Source organism: Seriola aureovittata, chromosome 18 (assembly GCF_021018895.1).
Source record: "Seriola aureovittata isolate HTS-2021-v1 ecotype China chromosome 18, ASM2101889v1, whole genome shotgun sequence".
In the NCBI taxonomy this organism is placed as follows: domain Eukaryota; kingdom Metazoa; phylum Chordata; class Actinopteri; order Carangiformes; family Carangidae; genus Seriola; species Seriola aureovittata.
In genome coordinates, this window is record NC_079381.1 from 11,696,687 (window position 1) to 11,718,155 (window position 21,469).

The 21,469-nt window shown below is 38.8% G+C and overlaps 1 protein-coding gene across 3 annotated transcripts in view; it reads right to left on the reverse strand.

The window, feature by feature from the left end:
• The window catches only part of LOC130186137 (rab GTPase-activating protein 1), a 72,773-nt gene extending 52,556 nt beyond the window's left edge, over window positions 1-20,217 (reverse strand). Inside the window, exons 1-6 of one of the 3 annotated variants that reach the window (XM_056402905.1) lie at window positions 20,100-20,217; window positions 8,672-8,907; window positions 6,774-6,803; window positions 5,326-5,584; window positions 4,676-4,889; window positions 3,706-3,880 (exon numbers count right to left, since the gene is read on the reverse strand). In XM_056402905.1, coding sequence (XP_056258880.1) covers window positions 3,706-3,880; window positions 4,676-4,889; window positions 5,326-5,584; window positions 6,774-6,803; window positions 8,672-8,824 — 831 coding nt within the window. In that variant the 5' untranslated portion in view covers window positions 8,825-8,907; window positions 20,100-20,217. The remainder of the gene's footprint in view (window positions 1-3,705; window positions 3,881-4,675; window positions 4,890-5,325; window positions 5,585-6,773; window positions 6,804-8,671; window positions 8,908-20,099) is intronic. The other 2 variants (XM_056402906.1, XM_056402907.1) reach the window with 2 other exon arrangements.
• Between the last annotated feature and the right edge of the window lie 1,252 nt (window positions 20,218-21,469).

Sequence of the window (21,469 nt, forward strand, 5' to 3'; positions counted from 1 at the left end):
ATTTGGTGCAATACATTACCTCATTATTTCTGTCTTAATAGGAACTCTTGATCTTTATTGGCCTCTTTTCAGCAGGAGTAGAAATTACAACAGCAGGTGAAATTAATTTACAACACAACTCTCTTGTCCCAACATCAACCCCATAATTGCCTTAAGTTCTAGACACAAGTTAGTTACTTAACTAATTAGAGCAGAAATCCAAAAGAAAATATCCACTGAAGTGATAACATACAATATCGCAGGGAAAAATACTGTAGTGTTCATTTTCGGCTCCTGCAGGAGAAAGGTCATGTGGACCACAGAGTTTAGTTTCGTAAGCCAAAACTACCAGCACCAGGCAGAGTAATCAGTGAGTCATTAGTATTGATTAAAAACTCAATCCAGCCTCTGCAGAACTGTTATTGTCATCCTGTGATATGGGGCACTAGAAAGCTAACCTAATGACCCACTACTCTACTGACTGCAGACCCCCCAAACTATTAACCATTTTGAGTTTTAATCAAACATAATGATTCATATTTGCCTGTGAATCTGAGCATGGTGGTACTGTTTCATCAAACACAGACCACTCACTCCTAGGAGACTGTGGGGTTCTGCTAAATCTCCAACTCCCAAAGAGGAGCAGAGTTGGGAGGTGGAGGCAGCTAGAGACTGCCAAGTGTGGAAAACTGGGTGGTAATGATTTATTTACGTTCACTAAACATACTTTTCCACTCATAAGACTTTAGATTTGGGAGCTTTGCATTAATCCGAGAAGAAGTATTTTATTTTATTTTTCATTATTACGAAGCAGACATGTGTGTGTGATAATAAACAGAGCTCTGTCTCAAATCGAGGCCCATAGCACAGTGGTTTTGGATCATCTCTAATTCTGGTAAACAGTGGATCTTGGGGGTTAGTGACAGAGAGATGGTCTGGGGAAACTGCTGTTATCAATAAATAACAACGCTCCATTGCTTTTTTCAAAGCCAGAATATAAAGCAGCTTCAAACCTCTCCTGCACAAAGCTTTTGTTATGTTCCTGGTACAGTAGAAGGATGTTAGGAGATTGCGGGGGTTTTATTTATTCAGAAACAACGGGGGACTGGATGTAAGAGATGGGGGATGAGCAGAGGTAGATGGGGGTCACCCCCTGTATTGATGAAATGATGACATTTAACACAAAGGAATTGTTGTTCTGTGCTATTCCAATCAATGCTAGAGCCAAAACTGACCAGTTTCAAATATCTACAAATGGCCTTTTTATTCTTTTTGTGTGATGGAAAGGAGGTCTATCAGGACGTAGACAGTTGCACTGCAAAAATATCAATCTGCACAAGTAATTTAAGCTGGTATTGAGGGTATTGAGTGCTTCTTTTATAAAAGAAGAAAGATTCTGCCATTCTGTTTTTTCTAATGTAGTTTTTTTCTTCAGGGAAACTGTCAATTACCCAGCAAAAGACAAAATATGGCAGATCAATGCAACTAGAGACCAACAGTTGACTCAAAAACAGACAAAAGTTGTCAAACAATTGTATTTGGAAACAAGGAGAGTGTGAAAGTGTTAAAGAAATACAACTTTAGTTTTATGTTTGAACCTTTTCACTCCAATGTTGGAGTTTTGTTCAAAGGCTCTGTCCCTTGTCATTTTTTTCATGCAAACATTTTAAAACAAATAACCTACATACAAAATGTTTAGAGGTTACTGTTTTTACTCTCAAATCTCATGACATTTAATTTCAATAAGCGTTTTGGATTTGTAATCAGAGTTAAAAAGCTGTAGCCTTTAAAGATCTGGAAATTGTTAAGTGTCCTATTACACTGCTTTTACTTTCCATCCTGGATATTCTTATTATTCCTTCCTTGGCAACATTGTCTTTATTTGCGTACTGACATGAGGCTTTGAGACATTTTCAACTGATGTCATGGCAACAATCTGTATCCATTTGCCACAGTCAAATTTGTGTTTGTCTCTCCAAACGTGTGATTTAATTTTAATAGGAGCCCAAATCGCTTCAGTGAAACAAATCTATTGAAGCCATACTGATTTGAATCTCACAGCACTAGATCTACATCTCTGGAAGGGAGAATTAAGTTTATGGGCAAAAGAAAAACGCTGGGTTTGAGAATTCACAGGGCTCTGCATCACCATCAACACCAAGTGACTGGGAATTGTTAGGAACTAGCCTTGGGGCCTGACTAGGAGGTCTGGCACTAAGAAGGACTGAGGAGGTGGTTTGCTTTATGTATGAACAGTTCTATTCAAAATTTACAAGTCTATTTAGGAAAGGAAATTACACAGAATCTCCAAAAAAAAAAAAAAAAAATATGATTGCAAAATCTGAAAGTACTTACAATAATAATTTCAATAAAAAAAAGCTTGGTTGAAGTTGGTTGAAGGCTGAAGTTAATATCTCTTTCCAAATTGCAGTATTTGTGAAATCGGTAATAATCTCGTCACAATTTTCATTCAATAATTCGGTCACTTGCTTAAAGCAAATAAGACAGCTGTAGCTAATAAAACAGTAAACAGTTTTAGTCCAACTGTGAGGGACTGCCACAAGGTTATATCAATATTGATTTGGAAAGTTTGTGTGGGTATGCAATCAGAAAATTATTTTTAAAAAGATGAAACTTTGTCAGAAGATGTGTATCTCTAAGGTAAGGCTACAGTGTCCAAAAAAACAGATTGACAAATAAATAAGTAAAAACACCTTTGTGGATAAATGCAGTTGTTAAAGAGGTCTTGTGAGTTGTTTACAGAGGATTTGAGGCTGATGTGAGGCATATGACTGGAGCACTTTTTTCCTGAAGGAGGAGACAAACCAATGGGCTGACTCACTGCAGTCTAATAGTGCGAATGAGAGACCACAAGAAAGCTTGAAGCAGTGTAGATAGGTTTAGTTGCTGGGGGACTGGAAGGAAGAGAGGGGTGTGTGCAAGAGGAAGACTGTGAGGAGAATGGAAGAAGGAAGAGAGAGCTGGAGACAGAGATGTCCGGTTGCTAGATAAAGACTTGAATTACTATGCACTAACGCATATTCACACAATTACTATTGCATTAGTGTTTTTGGGTGAGCATGTGTGTTACGGGTGGGTGTCTGGGAAACTGATAAAGTGGCGTCTGTCTGGGGGCTGTTCGTGACATTGAAGAAGAGTGCTTCCATGAGGGAGAAATCAGGTCACTGAACATTGAAGCAGCACTTTAACCCAGTTTCATGAGTGGATTCCCTTTTCTCTTCTTTTATATTTTCTCGTGGACCTACTGTATATAAGCAATGACACTTCCTCCTTCCTATAAGTTGGCTAGGGGGATTGTGTGTACTTTGTGTGTGGTGTTCATGTGCATTGCAGTACATGACTTAATCCCTTGGGGACCAGTGAGGAACCTCCAACACTGACACTGAACCTTGAGGGACCAGCTACAGGGAGATCAACAATGTAAGGCAAGGTCAACCAGGATACTGCTGGCCATATGAGTGTGTACACAAGTGTATGTATGTGACTAGACGAGACAGAAAAAGTGTGAAAAAGAGAGATGAGAGTGTGCAAGAGAGCAGAGCATTTATAAGAGGAGCTTTTGCTCCCCCTCTGGTTCTCTATCTGAATAGCAGCAACATTGCTTGTATCTGTTTTTTTTCAGTATGTGTGAGTTTGTGTTAAATGTGTATTCAGCAAACACAGTTACACATAAGTTAAAACAACAATCAATTATTGAATCCTCACCGCTTCTTGGATTTGGCAGCGGAACACGTGGATCCTGAAGATCTCAGCATTGTAGTGGCTCTCGGTGAAGGCAAAGCAGTCGCTCTCTGGCGTGCCATCATGACCCCGCACACAGAACAGAATCTTGTAGATAGGGTAGTTGGCAATCTCCGTACTGTTGTTGGGGTCCAACAACCTAACCAAAATATCAATAAACATGTTGCTGTGTCTTAAAAGTCGCTATGGCACATTATTTCTGTTATGTGTACTGTGCGTATGACGTGAACATTTGAGTCCAAGTATGTGCAGAGGATGGAATAAATTGCATTCATAGTGCTGAGCCAGATCCAGTAGTAGCGTGACATTCAATTCAATCATATTTTCATATTCTGGTATTTGAGCATTTTCATGTTATATCATTTCTCATGCTATAATGTTATTGTTAGTTGTAGCTGCTGGAGCACAGTAATATTATGTTTTCTCACATCTTTTGTTAATGTCGACCTAACATCAGCAGTTCTAAGAGGGAGCGTGGAGCTGTTGAGATACATAAAGGGGCACATCGAGTCCTTTCAGTCAGTACACACATGAGCTGAAGAAAGTTTGTGTCCGTCATCTTTCATACACATATCCCCCCTCTGAGGTATGAGTGCCATCATGTTAACGGTTCATTTTGTGAGTGAGTTAGATGGATGTGTATACTTACTCAGTGTTTTGCAGAATAATTAAGTAAATTATCTGACAAAGATTAAGCTAGTCACCCTAAGCTAACCCCTTGCAATGCTAACTACACTATCATCTATTTATGTAGGTATGGAAACAGCCTTGTGGCATGTGTTGTAGCATGTAACCTATTTTGCAGTTGCATCTTTCATACAAATACCCCCCTTTTCAGGTCTTGTACATATGCATATTCCATACACACATACCTGTGCTGTAAAACTGGAGCTGATAATTCATGTTAAACTATTTCTCCTTATGTTCTCCTTACCTGACAGTGCCTTCAGACACGCCTGGCACGGACAGTGTGACATCCAGGGGGAGCTGGCACTGCCCTCTGAGGATACTCATCATACGAAGGGCCTCCACCTCACTGCGGGGGGCGTTGACCGACGCACATCCCAGATATGTCAGCTGGCTGAACACAACGCTGTCCTCATCTGGAATGGGACTGCTAGGACTGCCCTCTGATGATGATTCATCTGCTGCAAAGTGGCAATGAAGAAAAGAAAAGAAAATAATTATTTTATGGTTTCTATACTCCTTTTATCGTTGTACATCAACAATATTGTCTTCGTCTGAGATAAGTTCACTTGGCTAAGAAGTAAGAATAGAATATGGTATTTAGGAGGATAGGTGAGAGGGACAACAGTCATATCAATTTTAGAAATTCATGCAACAAACGAATAAAGGGGACAAAGTAAATGAGAAGAAATGGCAAAAGTCCTCTGCTACAAAGTTAAAAAATGAATGAAGGGTCTGGGAGTACTTACTGTATATGATTTAAAAACCCGGGTGCTTCTGTGATATTACTCTTAACGTTTTCATTAAAATTATATATAAATCTGAAGATAAAAGCCATTTGTGTGAGCTTTGTCAGACACGAGAAAAGAGGATAAGAAAAGTCCCATCATGGCTCACCTCGGTACGACCTCTCATTCAGCTCACTCTCCTGAGCCGTCTGAACAGGAAGCACCATCTCCAACTTGGGCGGGGGTGAGCTCAGAGGGTCAGAACCTGGCAGTACAGGTGAGGCTGTAGTGGGAAGGAGGCCACGGTCGCCCCCACCAAGACTGTCCATCCCTGTTTCCGGTCCCAGCCCAGTGTCAGCTACCGATGGGTCCATGAGGACATCCTCTAACTCTCTCTGGAGCTGCTGCTCACTTCCATTCCCCACAATCTGACACACACACACACACACACACACACACACACAAGGGGTAGAAACACACATACACATAGACATGCACACAACCACACCAAAGAACAGGGACAAAAGGGGGCACAGAAAACAACATATTTAAACCAAAACACATGTAATAAAAGACAAGAACACATATTGTTACACAAAATGATCATAGTAATCATCATAATGAATCAACTTTAAGATAATCCTGAGGCCTACAGCAACCATTTCTCTTGCAGTTTTTAGGAAAGTGCAGTGGCTCTGCCTTCAACAGTGATCTTTTGTCAGTAATTTAAAGTGAGTGTGGTGAAAGATGCCCTGTTTCATGTTGGCAGTCAGAGATATATCTTGATTACATGTCATCTTATATTAGTAATTAGTGGGTAAGTGTGTTTGAGTTGTGTAATAAGTACATCCAGAAATCAGAAGAGCACTGCTAACACTTACTGTATGTGAGCTTATTCTAGCAGATAGTAAATAAAGTGCAAAGTTTAAGGCCGGGCAAACCATCAAGTGCCACAAAACAAATTTCCCTGCTTTCTAAGGCTGCAGCCTGATGTTAGGTAAGAAATGGAGAGCAGATTTAAACTGCAGAGGGCACTGCTGCACTGAGTAAAAAGGGGATGACAAAGGCAATTAAGAATAGAGAATCTGATTTTTAACTTTCTGTGGTGCATGTAATTATTTCACTGAATGATTATTTCACTAAATGTGAATCGCTAAATGTGGTCATTTCTTCAGTGCTGTTAGACTATAGAGAAGAGTGTAAACTACTACTATGATGTCCGTGTCAATACACCTAAAAAAAACTTGATGTAAAGCAGCTATCAATTCTTTATTTAGGTTCACACATCTGACAGACACACGTCTAACTGCGTCACTACGCAACTGTGGTGGGGCTTGTGATTTACAGTTAGTGCTAAAAGCCTTGGCAGCTGTCACATACAACTTCAGTCCTACATGTAAGAACGTCTATCACTGACCATCATCAAAACTAAACTGTTGAAAAAGCTGGCTAAGGCCATCACTCAACAGCTGGTAAAAGAATTCAGGGAGCACAAATAATCACAGACAGAATCACCACGGAATCACATCACAAAAAGAGAGAGGAAGAAAGATATACACAAGCAAGAGCTAAAAAGAGAAGAGTTGGAAAGGAAACATAGCGAGAGAAGAGACTGACCTTAAAGCTGACCCCTTCCTCAGAAATCACCTGCATAACAAACAACAAGTTTAGACACACTGACTCCTCTCTGACTGGATGGGCTGACTGGGAGGGAAATGTGCACAAGAGTGTGTTGGCGAAAACCAAAAACATGATATCTAAATGACTGAGTGTCAGTGAATGGAGTGATTTCACCACTACATACTGAGAACAGAGGATGTGTGCCGAGTACTGCTTCTCTTCCCTCTGACAGCAAGCACACAGCGGCAACTAGCCATCGCAAAACTGCCCTCAACTGTGTTGTCCATCAAAATAACCGCACTCTGTTAAGAGACTATGACCTCATGTAATGTGCAAATTCATGCTCTCTTATCTCCAAGCATTGCACATTACAGACACAAGTGTGACTTCTTCTTATCAGCTGAATATGCGACATACATGCTCTGCTGGCGCCATCTTCTGGTACCTTTACAAACACCAAGTCCACAATTCTTTCCTTTACAAAGAAACATAGATATAGTAATGACTAATGGACAGAATATGAACATGCGAGGCAGCTACTTCAATCAAAGGAAATGTGATTACTAGTACACTGAAAGACACAACACACAGAGAGGAGAGGAGAGGAGAGGAGAGGAAGTAACCTGAACCCATTAGGGACACACACAGGATGGTGGCTGGTAGCTACATTTCTTTCCTCAGAAAGTCTTCTTTCTCTTTGGGGAGAGACACACCCTGGTCACAAAACACCATTATTTTCCCTGACAATGAGTTCAAAGCACTTGCTGCTGCATCACCATGCGCCACACTGTTTGTAAACTAATATCTGCTGAGTGAGTGCCAACTGTAGCACTGAACTGAGTCACAGAGGGCATACTGTATGTCAGACATACTGTAGTATAATAGCACATGCTGTACATTAGCAGAAGCGGCTGATTGACTGCAGATGGGGAATTTGTTTTTGTAGCATTGAACTTGCTTGACACTGAAAGACAAATTGGTAAAATATCAGCTGACTTGCCTTACACGTTCAGCTCGCACAAAACAATGCACAAGGGATAGTGTTTTCTTCAGTCATTTTAATTGTGTATGCATCGATGATCCCTTTTTTTCACTACCGCATACCAATGAAATAATACAGACAATACAGTGGAAGAACTAGAAAATCAAATGTAATTCGTCACAGGTTTGAGGAATAAGAACAAGTTCTTCACTTCAAACAGAGCCTATGAAAATGCTCTCAGTTTTTAGGGATGTGCATATAACAAGGATTTAAGGACTTCCTTACCATAAGTAGCAAATGGAGAAATATACACAGATAAAACACACAGATCTAAGACAAACTAAAGGGGGTAGAGTGAGAATGTGGAAAAAGCAAAAAAAAGAAATGGTTAGCCTTATGGTTAGAGTGTGAGACTGCATGTTTGAAACGATGGACGAGCGCTTTTGACAAGTGAGTGATGAGCACAACCTGGTAACGATGTAATCTGTATGAACTATGATCCTAACCTGCCATTTAAACAAGAAATACAAGGTAAAGATGACATGAACATCAAGATGTTTTGGAAAATCATGCCCTGGGTTCTGAGATACACTCTTAAAACTGTTTTCACTCTGCAGCAGTGTCTGGCCTGTTATCCTACTGGTGTTTTGAAAATAATTATAGCTTTACAGTAACTGTCATTTCTCTTGTGTACTCAAGAGCAGATTGTAACTATTTTAGTATTAACCATACTCATGGTATTCACAGAAAGAAGCACCTGAGAAGCGGATGTATGCCATGAGGCCACTGTAAATATCAACAGACCAGTGATCTAGTGTACTCAGGACCTAAACTTTAATTAGACGAGTACAGCTCTGAAGTCACCCTTCTCTCCTTTGTACTTCTGTCCATACCTACACCCAACCATCCTTACCTTCAGTCCTGTCTTTTCGTCATCACTACCATTATTAGTGGAGGAGGGTGTCTCGTCCCCCAGCCGGGACACAAGGACAAAGTCCTCACTGTTGAGAGTGGACACTGAGTCCGAAGACACGCTAATCTTCCCCACCGAGCCCTTGTCATCCATGGCTGCCGCTGTTAAACTCAGCCACGCTGCTCATGAATGGAAGACGGGAGGAGGAAGTGGTGGGAGATGATGAGCAAAATCACCTAGAGAAAGAAAAAAAAAAAAAAAAGAAAGAAAAAAAGCAGAAAACAGTCATGAGGTGATGAAAACCATGAAAAGCATCTTTTAAGACGACTGGAAACTTGGCTATTTGGACACTAACCCTCTAAAAATGGTGAAACCTTTTATTCTTGACTTTTAGAGGTCTTTTTAAGCTTAAGGAAACTTTGTGGCAGCTTTACAAAACTCAAAGAGAGGGAGCATAAAGAGAGAGATAGATGGTGCAAAAGAAATGTTAAGCAAAAAAGCATAGTTCAAGTAAAAGAGATAGACAAGAGAGCAGGCTACAATGAAGAAAAAATGGATCTGTGGGCCATTTAGAGCAGTTTTGTCAATCTCAGCAGAATAGAGAAGAGGTATTTGCAAAATAGCTTGATGCAATGCAAAGCCATGGTGATACAAGTGTCATTCAGAGAAAGAAACATGCACATGAAAGTGAAGGATTAAAGGAACAGGCCAGCTTGCTACAACCATCCATCTATCCCATGTCAGTAATGTTCCTTACAAAGATTCAGTTGTGGTCCCCTACCACCCCATTTGACATGTACACCAGAAATATATTACCTAAACACACAAAAAAAGATGTACTGAATGTGATAATTGCATTGTGTACACTCTTCAGTTCATGGCGGTTCTCGCAGGCCTGCCAACACAACCACAAACAACCTAAACTGAGATCCTGTGGGGAACACTACACATCATCAGCTCATCCTTCACTTTGCCTTTCACTCCAGCTCCCTTCAGCCATCAAATATGACAACGTGTAACTAATCAGGAGACGTTTCTAGAACTGACCAAAGCACAAATTCTCAAAAATCATATGAGATTTTCACTTTTTGCCATCAGAGGAAAAGTCAAAAAAATCACTTCAATATCAAAACGATCATTTAGTCTCTAAGTTAAGGTATAGCAATAGGAGGTAGAATTAAGGTAAGATTTAGTTTTACAAGCAAAATGAGGAAAAGCTCCATCTTTACAGTTATGTTATGAGGTGGGGGGTGCCATTGTGTGTAACACAGGAAGAAAGGCTCAACAGAAGGTTCTGGCAGAGGTTCAAGAAGAGACCATAACAAGCTATTTCTGGCAGTTTCCCCTCTCAACTCCTTCCTTTCACTCTCTCCCATCCCTCTCCCTTTCACTACTCCCTTTTCTTTATCTCTCCTCCTCCAATCTTCTATTTTTCTCAGTCCTTATTACTCTCCTCTGTTCTCCTCTACCCTTGCCCTCCTCCATTTTTCTAAAGGTTTCAGTTGCTGTTTCTCGCACATTACTCTCTTGTCAAACCCCCACCCTTCCTATTCAAAGCAGGTTAAACAATAGAGAAGTATTAAGAAAAAAGAACTGCAGTGGAAAGGTCAAAGCAGTTCATATTGTGAATTACTTATGATAACATTGTTATACTGACCCCAACTAACACTCAATATGAGTAGCCATCTCTGTGTGACAAGAAGGTTTTACAACTGCTTCTGCTGATATGAACGTTATTATTAGGCTTCCAATATAAATTGAGTAATATAAACTGACAGCTTAGGCTTGCACTCTTTATCTTTTCAAAGCAAACTGAAGAAATGAGCGACTGTTATTCATCCAAAAGTCCTGGGTGTTGTCTTTCACTTGTATTGCAACTGAAGTTGAAAGACAGGGTTACAGGGTGAAATGATTTGTCATGTCCACTTACTCTGAAACATAGAGTGTCAGTTTGAGCAGAAAACTGTCACTCTGAAACCTGTGTGTAGTAATGAGAATGTAGATTTTAATACCACACTCTGCTGATCTTTGCACCAAGTGTAAGTCCTATAACTTGAAGGTAAGGTTCACACTTATGGTTTGGCTCACTTGGCCAACACCTAGAAAAAAAGATAGATTGTTGCCTTTTAAGTGTTGTTGTTGTTGTTATTACAAACAACCCAAGGAGTAATGATGAAGCCATATGGACTGGTAGGTAAGTCACTCATTGTTTCAGTGACTGTCATCTTGCATCATCGATAAAAGACGAAGAGCTATGTGAGTGACAGCAAGTCATGCAGCACCTACTGGCTTACCTCATGTACCACAGGTAGCATGTTTCACTTGCCTCGTATTGAGGAACTGCAACAATTCACAGAGCACACAAGCCCGTCACACCTCTGTTTTTACCTCCTTTTCACTTCCTAATGTCATCGGAAAATCCCAGCAATTCACATGTATGCATTAAGTTTACCAAATGATCTTACATAAATACATGCATCTCATACAAATCGAGTGATCACTTTCATGAGTTTACAATCAGAAGATGGATTTCGTGTTGAATTTATACTAAAGATCACATATATACTATCATCAAATCTTATGGTTTGCACTCACATCACAAACAAACTGAACCAGAGTCTGACTAGTAAACAACCACGCTTGAAAAGGTGCATAAAAATAAGCATAAACGTACAGAAGCAAACTTCAAACTGTATTAGATCTCTTTCAACAGGTTAACAGTTAACCTAATGGGTTAGTTGTGAAGCCACGTACAACATAGAGACAAAATATTACAAACATAGGAAAGAAGTGAATAGGTTCACTGCTCCCATTCGGGATTTCAATTTTTGAGACTGGCAATGATCTTAATTGAATGTCAGATTGTGAGAAATGTACAATTATAATAATACGATAAATAATAAAAAATAAATATAATAAATAAATAAGCTACATTAATAAATATAATATTTCATCATGGTCCACTGGCCATACTACAGAGGAGAACATTTTTATTAGATAAAAGATAGATATAGTTGGACTTATGATATAGGCCTAGCTCTGCAATGATTCATCATCTACCTTGCCAAAATAACACTTTCAGTCAGCAATGACAACTCACCTTAAAGCCCCTTCACACCCACAGTCTACCAACACAGGTGTTTGTACTGAAGTTGCATGATTAGACCTCTTCTTAGGACTGTGCTCAATTCACAGTTTCTTCACTCTCCTAATAGCTTCATTGAGCTTGTTAGGGAGCTTCAATTTACATTGTTATCATTGTTATTACTTGATATAGTTTAGTGACATAATGTAATAACTGTAATACAGTGTAATAAGTTTCATGTTACCAAACATTATAGAACTGTACCTTAAGATCTGAGAAATACAAATCAATATTCTAGAACTGTACTCTTCCATCCTAGATCTCTAACGTTACATGTCACTTAACATCACAGAACTATGACATGAAATTTTACAATTGTTATCTTACATTCTGGAACTGTCGCAGGTCACATGTACAATTATATAATGTTACAATTTCAATATTCTCAGAGTACATTCTAGAATTGTAACTTTGAAAGTCCCATGTGAAACACAATTCTGTAACCCTAACTTAACATTTTACAATTTCAATTCAAAAGTCTACAATGGTAAACATTCTACTATACTGTAATAGTGATGACACCATACCAAAAATTTGGTAGTTGAGACCAATACCAATGAAATTCCACAAATCTCAATACAGTGCCTTATTGTCTGGGTACCAAAGTATCAGTTCTCTCCAGATCCATATACCGTAACATTCTACAATCAAAATGTCACATTCTAGAAATGTAATGGGTCATAGTTATTGTTCTAGTATGTTACAGTTCCAACATTCTAGCACTATAACTTGACATTCTACAATTATAACTTTTGGAGCAACATTTCTAGAACTTTATCCTAATATTATAGAGCTGAATCTTTGAAACTACCAGGTCATTTAAAATTTCAGGTCACAGGTAGTTTTTTAGGAGTGTAACGTAACATTCTAAAAGTTGAAACTTCCACGTCACTAGACATTCTCAAAACATTCTGGATCTGTAACTTTGAAGGTCCATACTCACTTAACATTCATGAACTATGCTGTATCATGTAATTCCCAGCATAGCTCCTCCCAGCTTTAGCCTGACATTAGGTCTAATCAGGAAGACAAACACCTGTGTGGATGTGCAGGGCCTTTAACCTGCAGCAGATTTCCCCCTTGGGCCAATTCCATTATCTGCAAGGATCTTTCATCTACCAACTGTCAAATATTTCTTTATACAGATAAAATAAAAATTGTAACAAAGAGCAGAAAGGCATAGTAAAGCTCAGTCCATAAAAAAAGAGCATCTCACTCTTTAGCAATCCAAAATCTGCATCACTCCTCAGTCCTTATTTTCACAGGCTTTTAATCTTGAGGAGACTTTGCAGATGTTTACTCTACTTTTGGCTCAAAGGCACCAGCTTTCCATTTTTAGCACACTTGTAATCCGAATGATTAATCTAGTTCTTTTTCCTCAGACTTTTTCACTTGAACTTTTGAGTTTCTTAAGTTTCTTTCTGGTCTTTTGTTTGTCAGTTTGTCACCAGTGGCTGCTGCTGATAAGGCATATTCCTAAAATCTTATAAACAGTCTTAGAACACATCTGTGAAAGCATTAGCAGCGAGCTAAGCATTAGCAGAGCAGTGCTTTCATGAAAACAAATTAATCAACAATATAATTGAAACTGCAATGCCTGAGCCTCTTTCAGTCCTTTACATTCTGTGGCATCCCATAAAGCCTCCTGATGGCAACTTTTTACACGTATAGGTAAAAGATTTGAATAGTCGTATCTGATGCTACCAAGTCCTCATACTTTAACTGTGACATTAATAACTAACCAACCCTATAAGAAATACCTATAAATATCAGTAAAGTATTATGTTTGGTTAGAAAAGAAATTAAACTGTGGCCAATTAGTTTCTTGGGCCACCATAAACCTTAAAGCAGATTACTGCTTTGTAACCCTTGAGTCAATCATTTCACTAGAGAGCAATCTAAAGCTGAGCTGAGACTCCACAACTTGTGATGTTATCTGAGAGAGATGGCAATTAGCTTCACTAACTCATTCATGTTTTAATTCACAAATACTGAAAACCCTATCAACCTTTGCAGTTGAGCGTACACCCACACATGCATACATAAACAGAAAAAAAGTAGTTTTATGCTGGATCACACACACAAGTAGCTGTATTATGAACACAAATAAGCACACACCCACAGGCACACATGTGCATGCACACACAAACCTAGCACTCTGTCTCTGACTAGCTGGCGGCTCCAACAAGCTTATAATGGTTGCCTTGTCACCCTGCTTCCCTCCTTTGCCTCAGTAACAGCTCTTTGCCTGCTCCTGCCAAGCTATACTGTTTGTTATCAACCTTTTTAGTGCCATGGTACACTTCCAAGAAGACACACAATCCATTACCTATCAGGCTAGTGATTGTTACAAAATCAGAAATAGAATCTCCTGTCTAAATGCTTAAAAGGTTCCTAAATATCTTTAATTGGATGACATTTCTAAGCTCATGAGAGAATTTTCTTGAACTTTAACAGAGTTGCTTTGTATAATTTGATTTTTACACATCACATTCACTGTGTTCAACAACACCATCTTGTTCTCTACAACAGGAGACCTAAGTAACAGACTGGTTCTTTATTCCATCTTACTATTTTTACCCCAGCCACACCTTTCCCGTGAAAACTTGAAACTTTTGTTTTAATTCTTGCTTCTTAAATGTTATTTTTTTCTATCTTCTAACAGCACAGGACAGAGGAAAAGAAATGGAGCACTATTTTGTCACCATGACAACAACACCCTCATCATTTGCAGCATTTCATTTGGTCCAAACCACCTTTGGCAAAGGTGGCGATATTCATGCAAATATTTTGCTGCTCATATGTCCTGGTAATTCTGACTGATAGAGTTCTTAAAGTTAATTCTGCTTTTCAATAAAATACAGCATCTTAGACATGAATAAGATTAAATAGATTTATAAGATTACAGGATCTACCCTTCACTTCTATGTTCCGCACAGGGAAGTAAAATGTCCAATATTTACACTTACATATTCAAAGCACCAGGGTGTAAAATATTTTACTACATAATATAATTTACTACATAAAATGTCAAAACATAAAGTTTATTTCCCAGTGACCTACTTTAATTGTGTGTTTTGTCTAACCAACAATCTAAAAGGTAGTCAATTTAATATCACATATGGATAAAAAAAAGCAGTAAATGTTCAAATCCAAAATTTCTATTTGATCCACAGAAATTTTGCAATTTTTCCTTGAATGATGCCATTTATCTATTGTCAAATTATTTATTGATTAATCTAGCAACGCCTTGACATTAGCTCTTAAAAAGTTTGTTTACCAAAAAGGTCAATGAGTTCAGTGACTGATACAATGTGTATTACAATGTGGTACTGGATACATGAAAAATAGTAAATTACCTTGTTTTGATAGGAGAAAAAAAAGAAGCATGTATTTAGTGATAATATGCAGTGAAGTTCAATCTAAATTGCATCTTTCAGGATTACAGGAGTTAGAGCTCAGAGTTTTACCAACATAGCTATTAATGCACAAAGTGATAACCGCAGTTGGGCTGATGTAGTCTGGGTGTGACCTGCAACTAATTTTGGGACCAAATGACTGACAAAAGTGGCCTCTCTTAGCTGTTTGTCACAGGTAAAAGCAGAAGCACAGCATCTGACAAGAGTATCTATGTCGATCCATGTGTAAAAATGTGGACACTGGAAACCTATGCCTGTCTTTTTGCTCTTTCTCCACCACTCTCCAGCTGAATGGTCTGTTCTGGGCTGCCAGCTGGGCGCTGCGTGCACCTCACAAGGGAGAGGAAGACACAGCCAGACACAGCCAGAGAGCATTCAGGCTTGCAGCACAGTCCCTTTTGACGTGCCTCACAGCAGTGATTTCAGCCAGGCAGAGACACCGGTGAGAAAGGGAGAGGCAGAAAGGAAAAGGAGAAAGAATGAAAGCTGAACTACCACAAGGTCAGTCACAAGGTATGGTACGGAAGGAAAGAGAAAGAAAAAGAAATGAAAGAGGGGCTCTGAATGATCAGGTCAAGATGTACAACTCCAGGAAACACATACACACACAGACAGACACATGTAGAGCCTAATTTACATCTTATTTGTCCTGTGTGATCACCTAATAACCATCTCAGTGCAGCTCGACAGCAGAGCGCAGGCTCCCAGTTGCCTATCCAGGAATGAAACCTTTGCATGTTTCAAACTCAACAACAAAATAATTTCACATGACTGAGAAAAAAAAAAAACGACTTTATCACACAGTGCGGGCCGGCCTTTTAACTTCTGAAATGAAGAATTGGCTACACCAACTGCCTCCACTGTGAGATACTGAGCCACACAATGTGTAGCTATTCACAGACATTTATTTATCAGTAGATTATATATAAGCTCATAATGGAAACTTGACACCTGTGTGTGTAAGTGAATATGTGCTCCAACAACAAACAGTTGTTAAGGGTAAAGGCCTTTAGACATTGGAATTGAAAGCAGCAAGTGCCACTTATACAAGGTTAAAGTTAGGACTAAGCTTATTATAAACACATATCATGTGAATTCTGGAGAATAAAAGTGAGAGGAAACTGAATTTCACTCTTAAAATACCAGATAAGACAACAGTTGTATAAATATTGATATTCTACATTATTAAAGGGATCAGGGATCATTATTATACAAGATGTTCAGGATGGCCTAATTTCAACTCAATGAATTATTCAATCATCATTCTTTACCATGAACTGTTTTGTGTTTTTACTCCTTCACCACATTGCCATTTGACTAAAGGGGCTGGCTGCAGTTCAAGACTTAGCACAAATGCAGGGTGATTGCAATAGGAACTGAACACACTAACAATAAATTTAGGGATGTTACACATTTCTTGTCACTGCGGTTGTTCACGAAGCATCTAATGTGAGGACTGAAATATCACTGGTTACACATCCTAAAAACCAGCTAAAAAAATAACCAGTCCTTTCCTACAAATAAATAAAATTTAAATAGTAGAATAATGAAGAAGCAATCACTGGTATATAACGCTGATTAAAGTTCTAGCCCACCTGGAGGTTAATGACAGGAAGTCTGAATAATTTGAAGGATTGATTAATATTAAATACAGGCTATAAGCTATGTATATCAGGATAAGTCATTAAATATTACCAAAGCAATTACTAACTTTTCTGATCTGAATTATTAGCAGTGGGGTTTTTTTTTTTAAATCCACAGCTGCATGCTCACAGACAGAGATCACCTATAAAGACGACAAGCTTGGATTTTAGATGCAAGTTTGCACCCATTGGTGAATGAAGGTAAGTCACAGTGTGAATGCAACATTATTGATGCTTCACATAATCAAGCCCTTCACAGTTCCACAAGGCTCCACAGAAAGTTCTGCTATTGTGGAAAGACTCTCTCCAGAATGCCTCCAAACACTTTTATCTACATTTAAGTTTGATAAATAAACCGATAACTGTCTGGTTTGAAAGAACCAATTCAGCAGTTCGGGCAAAAAGCTGAATCAGCAAACGGTACACCTAATTTTCAAGTCGTTGAACAGTACACAAACACCCACAGCTACTCATGCAGCCATTGCATAATGCCACCAAAAACCTGACATTTCCTCCAAGCTCATTGTGGATGTTTTGAAATTCAACTGTGATTTATGTTGAGTCAGCAATGAGCAAGGGAAAAGGTTTTGCAGATGTTACTGAGTGCATGAACTAATTCTTTGAACTCTTTTGTAACTCCTCTCTTAGCTATAAAATGCGTTTCCATGCTTTTGACCCTACATAGTCTCCTTTTATCTCATCCACAGCAGCTGGATGAAGGAACCACTAATCCACTGCAGTTCATGCCAGCCCCCCACCCCCCGCCATTCAGTCTCCACCAGCTCCCCAAATAACAGGTGCATCTGAGGGGCGTTGTTGGGATTTCAGAACATTCAGGGCTCAGTCTAAAATCAGTTACAGACCAAGCTATAATAGGAGGGATGCCAGGAGACACACCAAGAGAAAATATGTGACAGCTCAACAGCAAAATGCATCAATTAGGTCTGACATCTTTGGTCCTGAGAAAGGGTTTATAGTACACAACTTTGGTTGTATAGTTAAGTCCTATATTTTATTATGGATCACTTGACAGTTGTAAGAAAATGTGGCTGACACGTAGATGCTTAAAAAAATACTAAAACTAATTTTTAAAACTTCATTCAAATGAGTTGTTACATCTTTTGATCCCTTCTATATATTGTTAGTATTGCATTTCAGTATTAACATTGTTGCTATTTTGTTATTATTTTTCCATTTGTTCTGAGTTATCATCACAATCCCAATATTGCAGTCTGTTTTTTGTAATAATTACTAATAAAGAGATGCCTCAAATCAAATTGGAATTAATACTAATTGGTGAAAAAAATATCATACTCATACTGTCTTAAAAAACATAATAGAAAGTATATTTGAAGAAGCACTGACCTTTGTACTCCTCTAGTATACATAATAAATGTTATGAATATAGCAAATATTTGCATACAGACAAATCTGAGTGTTGTGTTTTTTGTGCATGCATGCATGTATCACCTGATGAGGCTTTACTGCAATACCTGTGCTTCAGGAAACAGAACAGGAACAAAGAGCTGAGTGAAGTGGCAGTTGGCACAGTTGGCCAAAGTTACCATACATGTTGTCCACTGTTGTGAAAAATATTCAAAGACACAACAAGGCAAAAGCTACTGGTTTCAAGAATTCTATCGTCTGTGGCAATAATAACCTGACAACAGCTAGTTCGCTGTTGCAACTGATTATGTCTCATTACTGGCAGAAAGTGAGAGAAATATAGAATATTACTCAGTACAAATGGATTATTTGGTCAATATGTGCTGGCATTACTTGCACTACTATTTACATATTTACAGTTATAAAGCTAGTTTGTAAATGTGTTATAGCAGTGATTTTAGCTATTGTAATGAGTATTTCTGTGAACTAGAGGCACTGGTAAAATTATTCAACAGGATTATTCAACATAATAATCAAGTACCTTCAGGCAATGCCTCACAGTAGACAACTCTCAAATCTTGATTGTCAAGACACCCATGCACCTGCTGGTCCCTCCCTTATCATGTGACAATAACAAAACTTCAACTAACAAAAAAAAAATAAGAGTGGTAATGATCCTTGAGTCTGAGTACTTGACTTTGAAGCAGAACTTAATTCTACCTGTAAATATCTGTAGGGTAGTTCGTATTAACTGCTACTGTTTCAAACAGATATTTATTGTCAACACCTAGACATACAATTAAAAGGTTTTCATCTCGTTTGTTATAACAATCTAAGTAGAATAGACGTTACCTAAACCAATCTGTAATCATATTCAGCTATATCGCTTCATCTAATCCTACTCTATGTCTGTATTACCTATATGTCGAAATGCACTTGAAATTATATGGAACACTCCCATTAACGTGATCATCAGTGTATTGTGAGGTACTGCTGAATGAATTAATACACCATAAACAAACAACAGTATCTTGCAGTATCTATTATCGGTACTACCAGCCTGTGCAGACACCGTATGTTGAAAACGAAAACAGAGCACACCCAGCTGTCACTCTGCCCTGTGCTAAGGTATTAACAGTGTCAAATAAAAAGAGTTAAAGCAATTTAGATAAAATATGTGTTACACTAGTCACAACTACTCCAGAATGGTTTCACAATCATTTACTATTTGACAGATAGTCTAGATATCATGGTAGCATACACAGTAATTGGCTTTCTGGACACCACTTAATCTGGTTACAAGCAAACCTGCTACATGTTAATGTAGCGTGTACAGCCTCATAAGGGCCCTGATACGTTTCAAACGCCACAGTTCTTTGACAGATAAGTTATCCATGGTTAAATATCTTATGCTCGATAATGCTGGAGCTTAATGTAGCTAGCTCTACAGATAACTTACTGCCTCACTTAGCCCTTACCAACCTGCCCAACGTTAGCTAAGATAGCTATTCACCAGTCATCGATTCAACGCCCGACAGAAATGTTTAACTACACCGTGACCAACTAACTAAACTATTCCGCCACCATAAAGTAATTAATGCGAACTGCTATTTCAAAAGTGTTCGCAATATTTTGGTGAATAAACCCGCTGACTGGCCCTCGCTGGAGAGAGCCTTGATACAGGCCATTACTGTATATAGCTGGCTAGCTAACGTATGCTAGCCATGCTACCCTGAGAGTTACAACCAACAAAAAGGTATATTTCTTCATAACTGAAGAGACAGCTGCATTTAACTTTAAGAGTAAGAAGCATGTGCAAGTGCAAAACATCTTACCTTTATTCCCACAGTTATATTTATTCCAATGGTGGTTGGCACAACATTGCACTCTCCCAGTAACATCAGCAGCAAACAGCATCCAGCCGAGCTGTAAACACAACCCCAACCAACCCGCTGACATCCACACTGCGCATGCGCCTGTCAGTGCCCCCGCTCCCCTGTGCTTTGGAGGGGAGGCTTGATGACATGATGCCCCTAGAAATTTGTCTTTGGGTCTTCTAGGGCAGTTGTTCGCAAACCTTTTCACATCAAGGACCCCTAAACAGACACAAATGAGACCCCCATTTCATAAAATTTTGTCCCAGGGTGTCTAGATTTTTGCTTTTTTGTGTTTTATTACAGATTGTTTGAAACCCAAACCAAAAACAAAAGTTGCTTCCCCTTTTGGTGGGGACCCCCAGGAAGCTCCTCAAGGATCTATTAAGCAGTGCACATAGGTAGGCCTTTATATGTGTAGACGTAAGCTATGTGTATGTACATGGTATATTACTATACACAACGTGATACTTTCATGTTTTTTTCTATTACGTCTCAACTTCATGCAGGTCAAGTATCACAGCAGGCAAGTCTTAAGTCTCAAGACAGCTCAGGACGCTTATTTATTTAAAAAAGAAAGGTATACCTGCCATTCTGTCTTATATTCATATATATTCTCATATTGTGTAACAATTTTAATTTCGCAGAGCAAACATTGCCTCAGAAGTTCAAACCCAAGTTAATGTAAACCAACATAATTCACTAGTTTTTGGCAGCAGTTTGATGAGGATGGAATTCACTTGTTCACAACAGATTTGAGATGAAAATGACGGGGACTCTGATTGATCTCCCAACTATGCCTTAAAATCAGCCACTAAACCACAGCAGTCAGCTGTGACATACACACCCACTATTCTCATTGTGCTGCCCTTCCTGTCCAGCCTGTTGTTTCACCAGGCAACACAATTGAACAATTTATCCAACAATTTAAAAAATAAGAAAAGACATTAAAAGTGACACACATACTAACACTGTGTTAATGGACCTCTGAAGGACAGTCTGCAGTAATACTTACTATAGAGACCTATCATGCAATTTCCACTTACCTTTCTATGAGATTTGGAGAATTTTAGCACCCCCTTGTGTTTTAACCCTTATGTGATTCGATTTTAATACTACACTACAACGTGGTACAGTGAGAGGTCTCACACAGTCACCGTGTCCCTGACCAGGAACCCATAATGCCTTGAGCAAACATGCTCATGAAGAATAAAGTGTATGAGTGATGCAACGGCCTCTTTTGTTTACATAACTGAGACAGTCTTAGATGGAGTTGATCACTGTGTCGGGTCCTCACAGTGCCTTTTCAAAGGCACAACAGGAAACTGAGA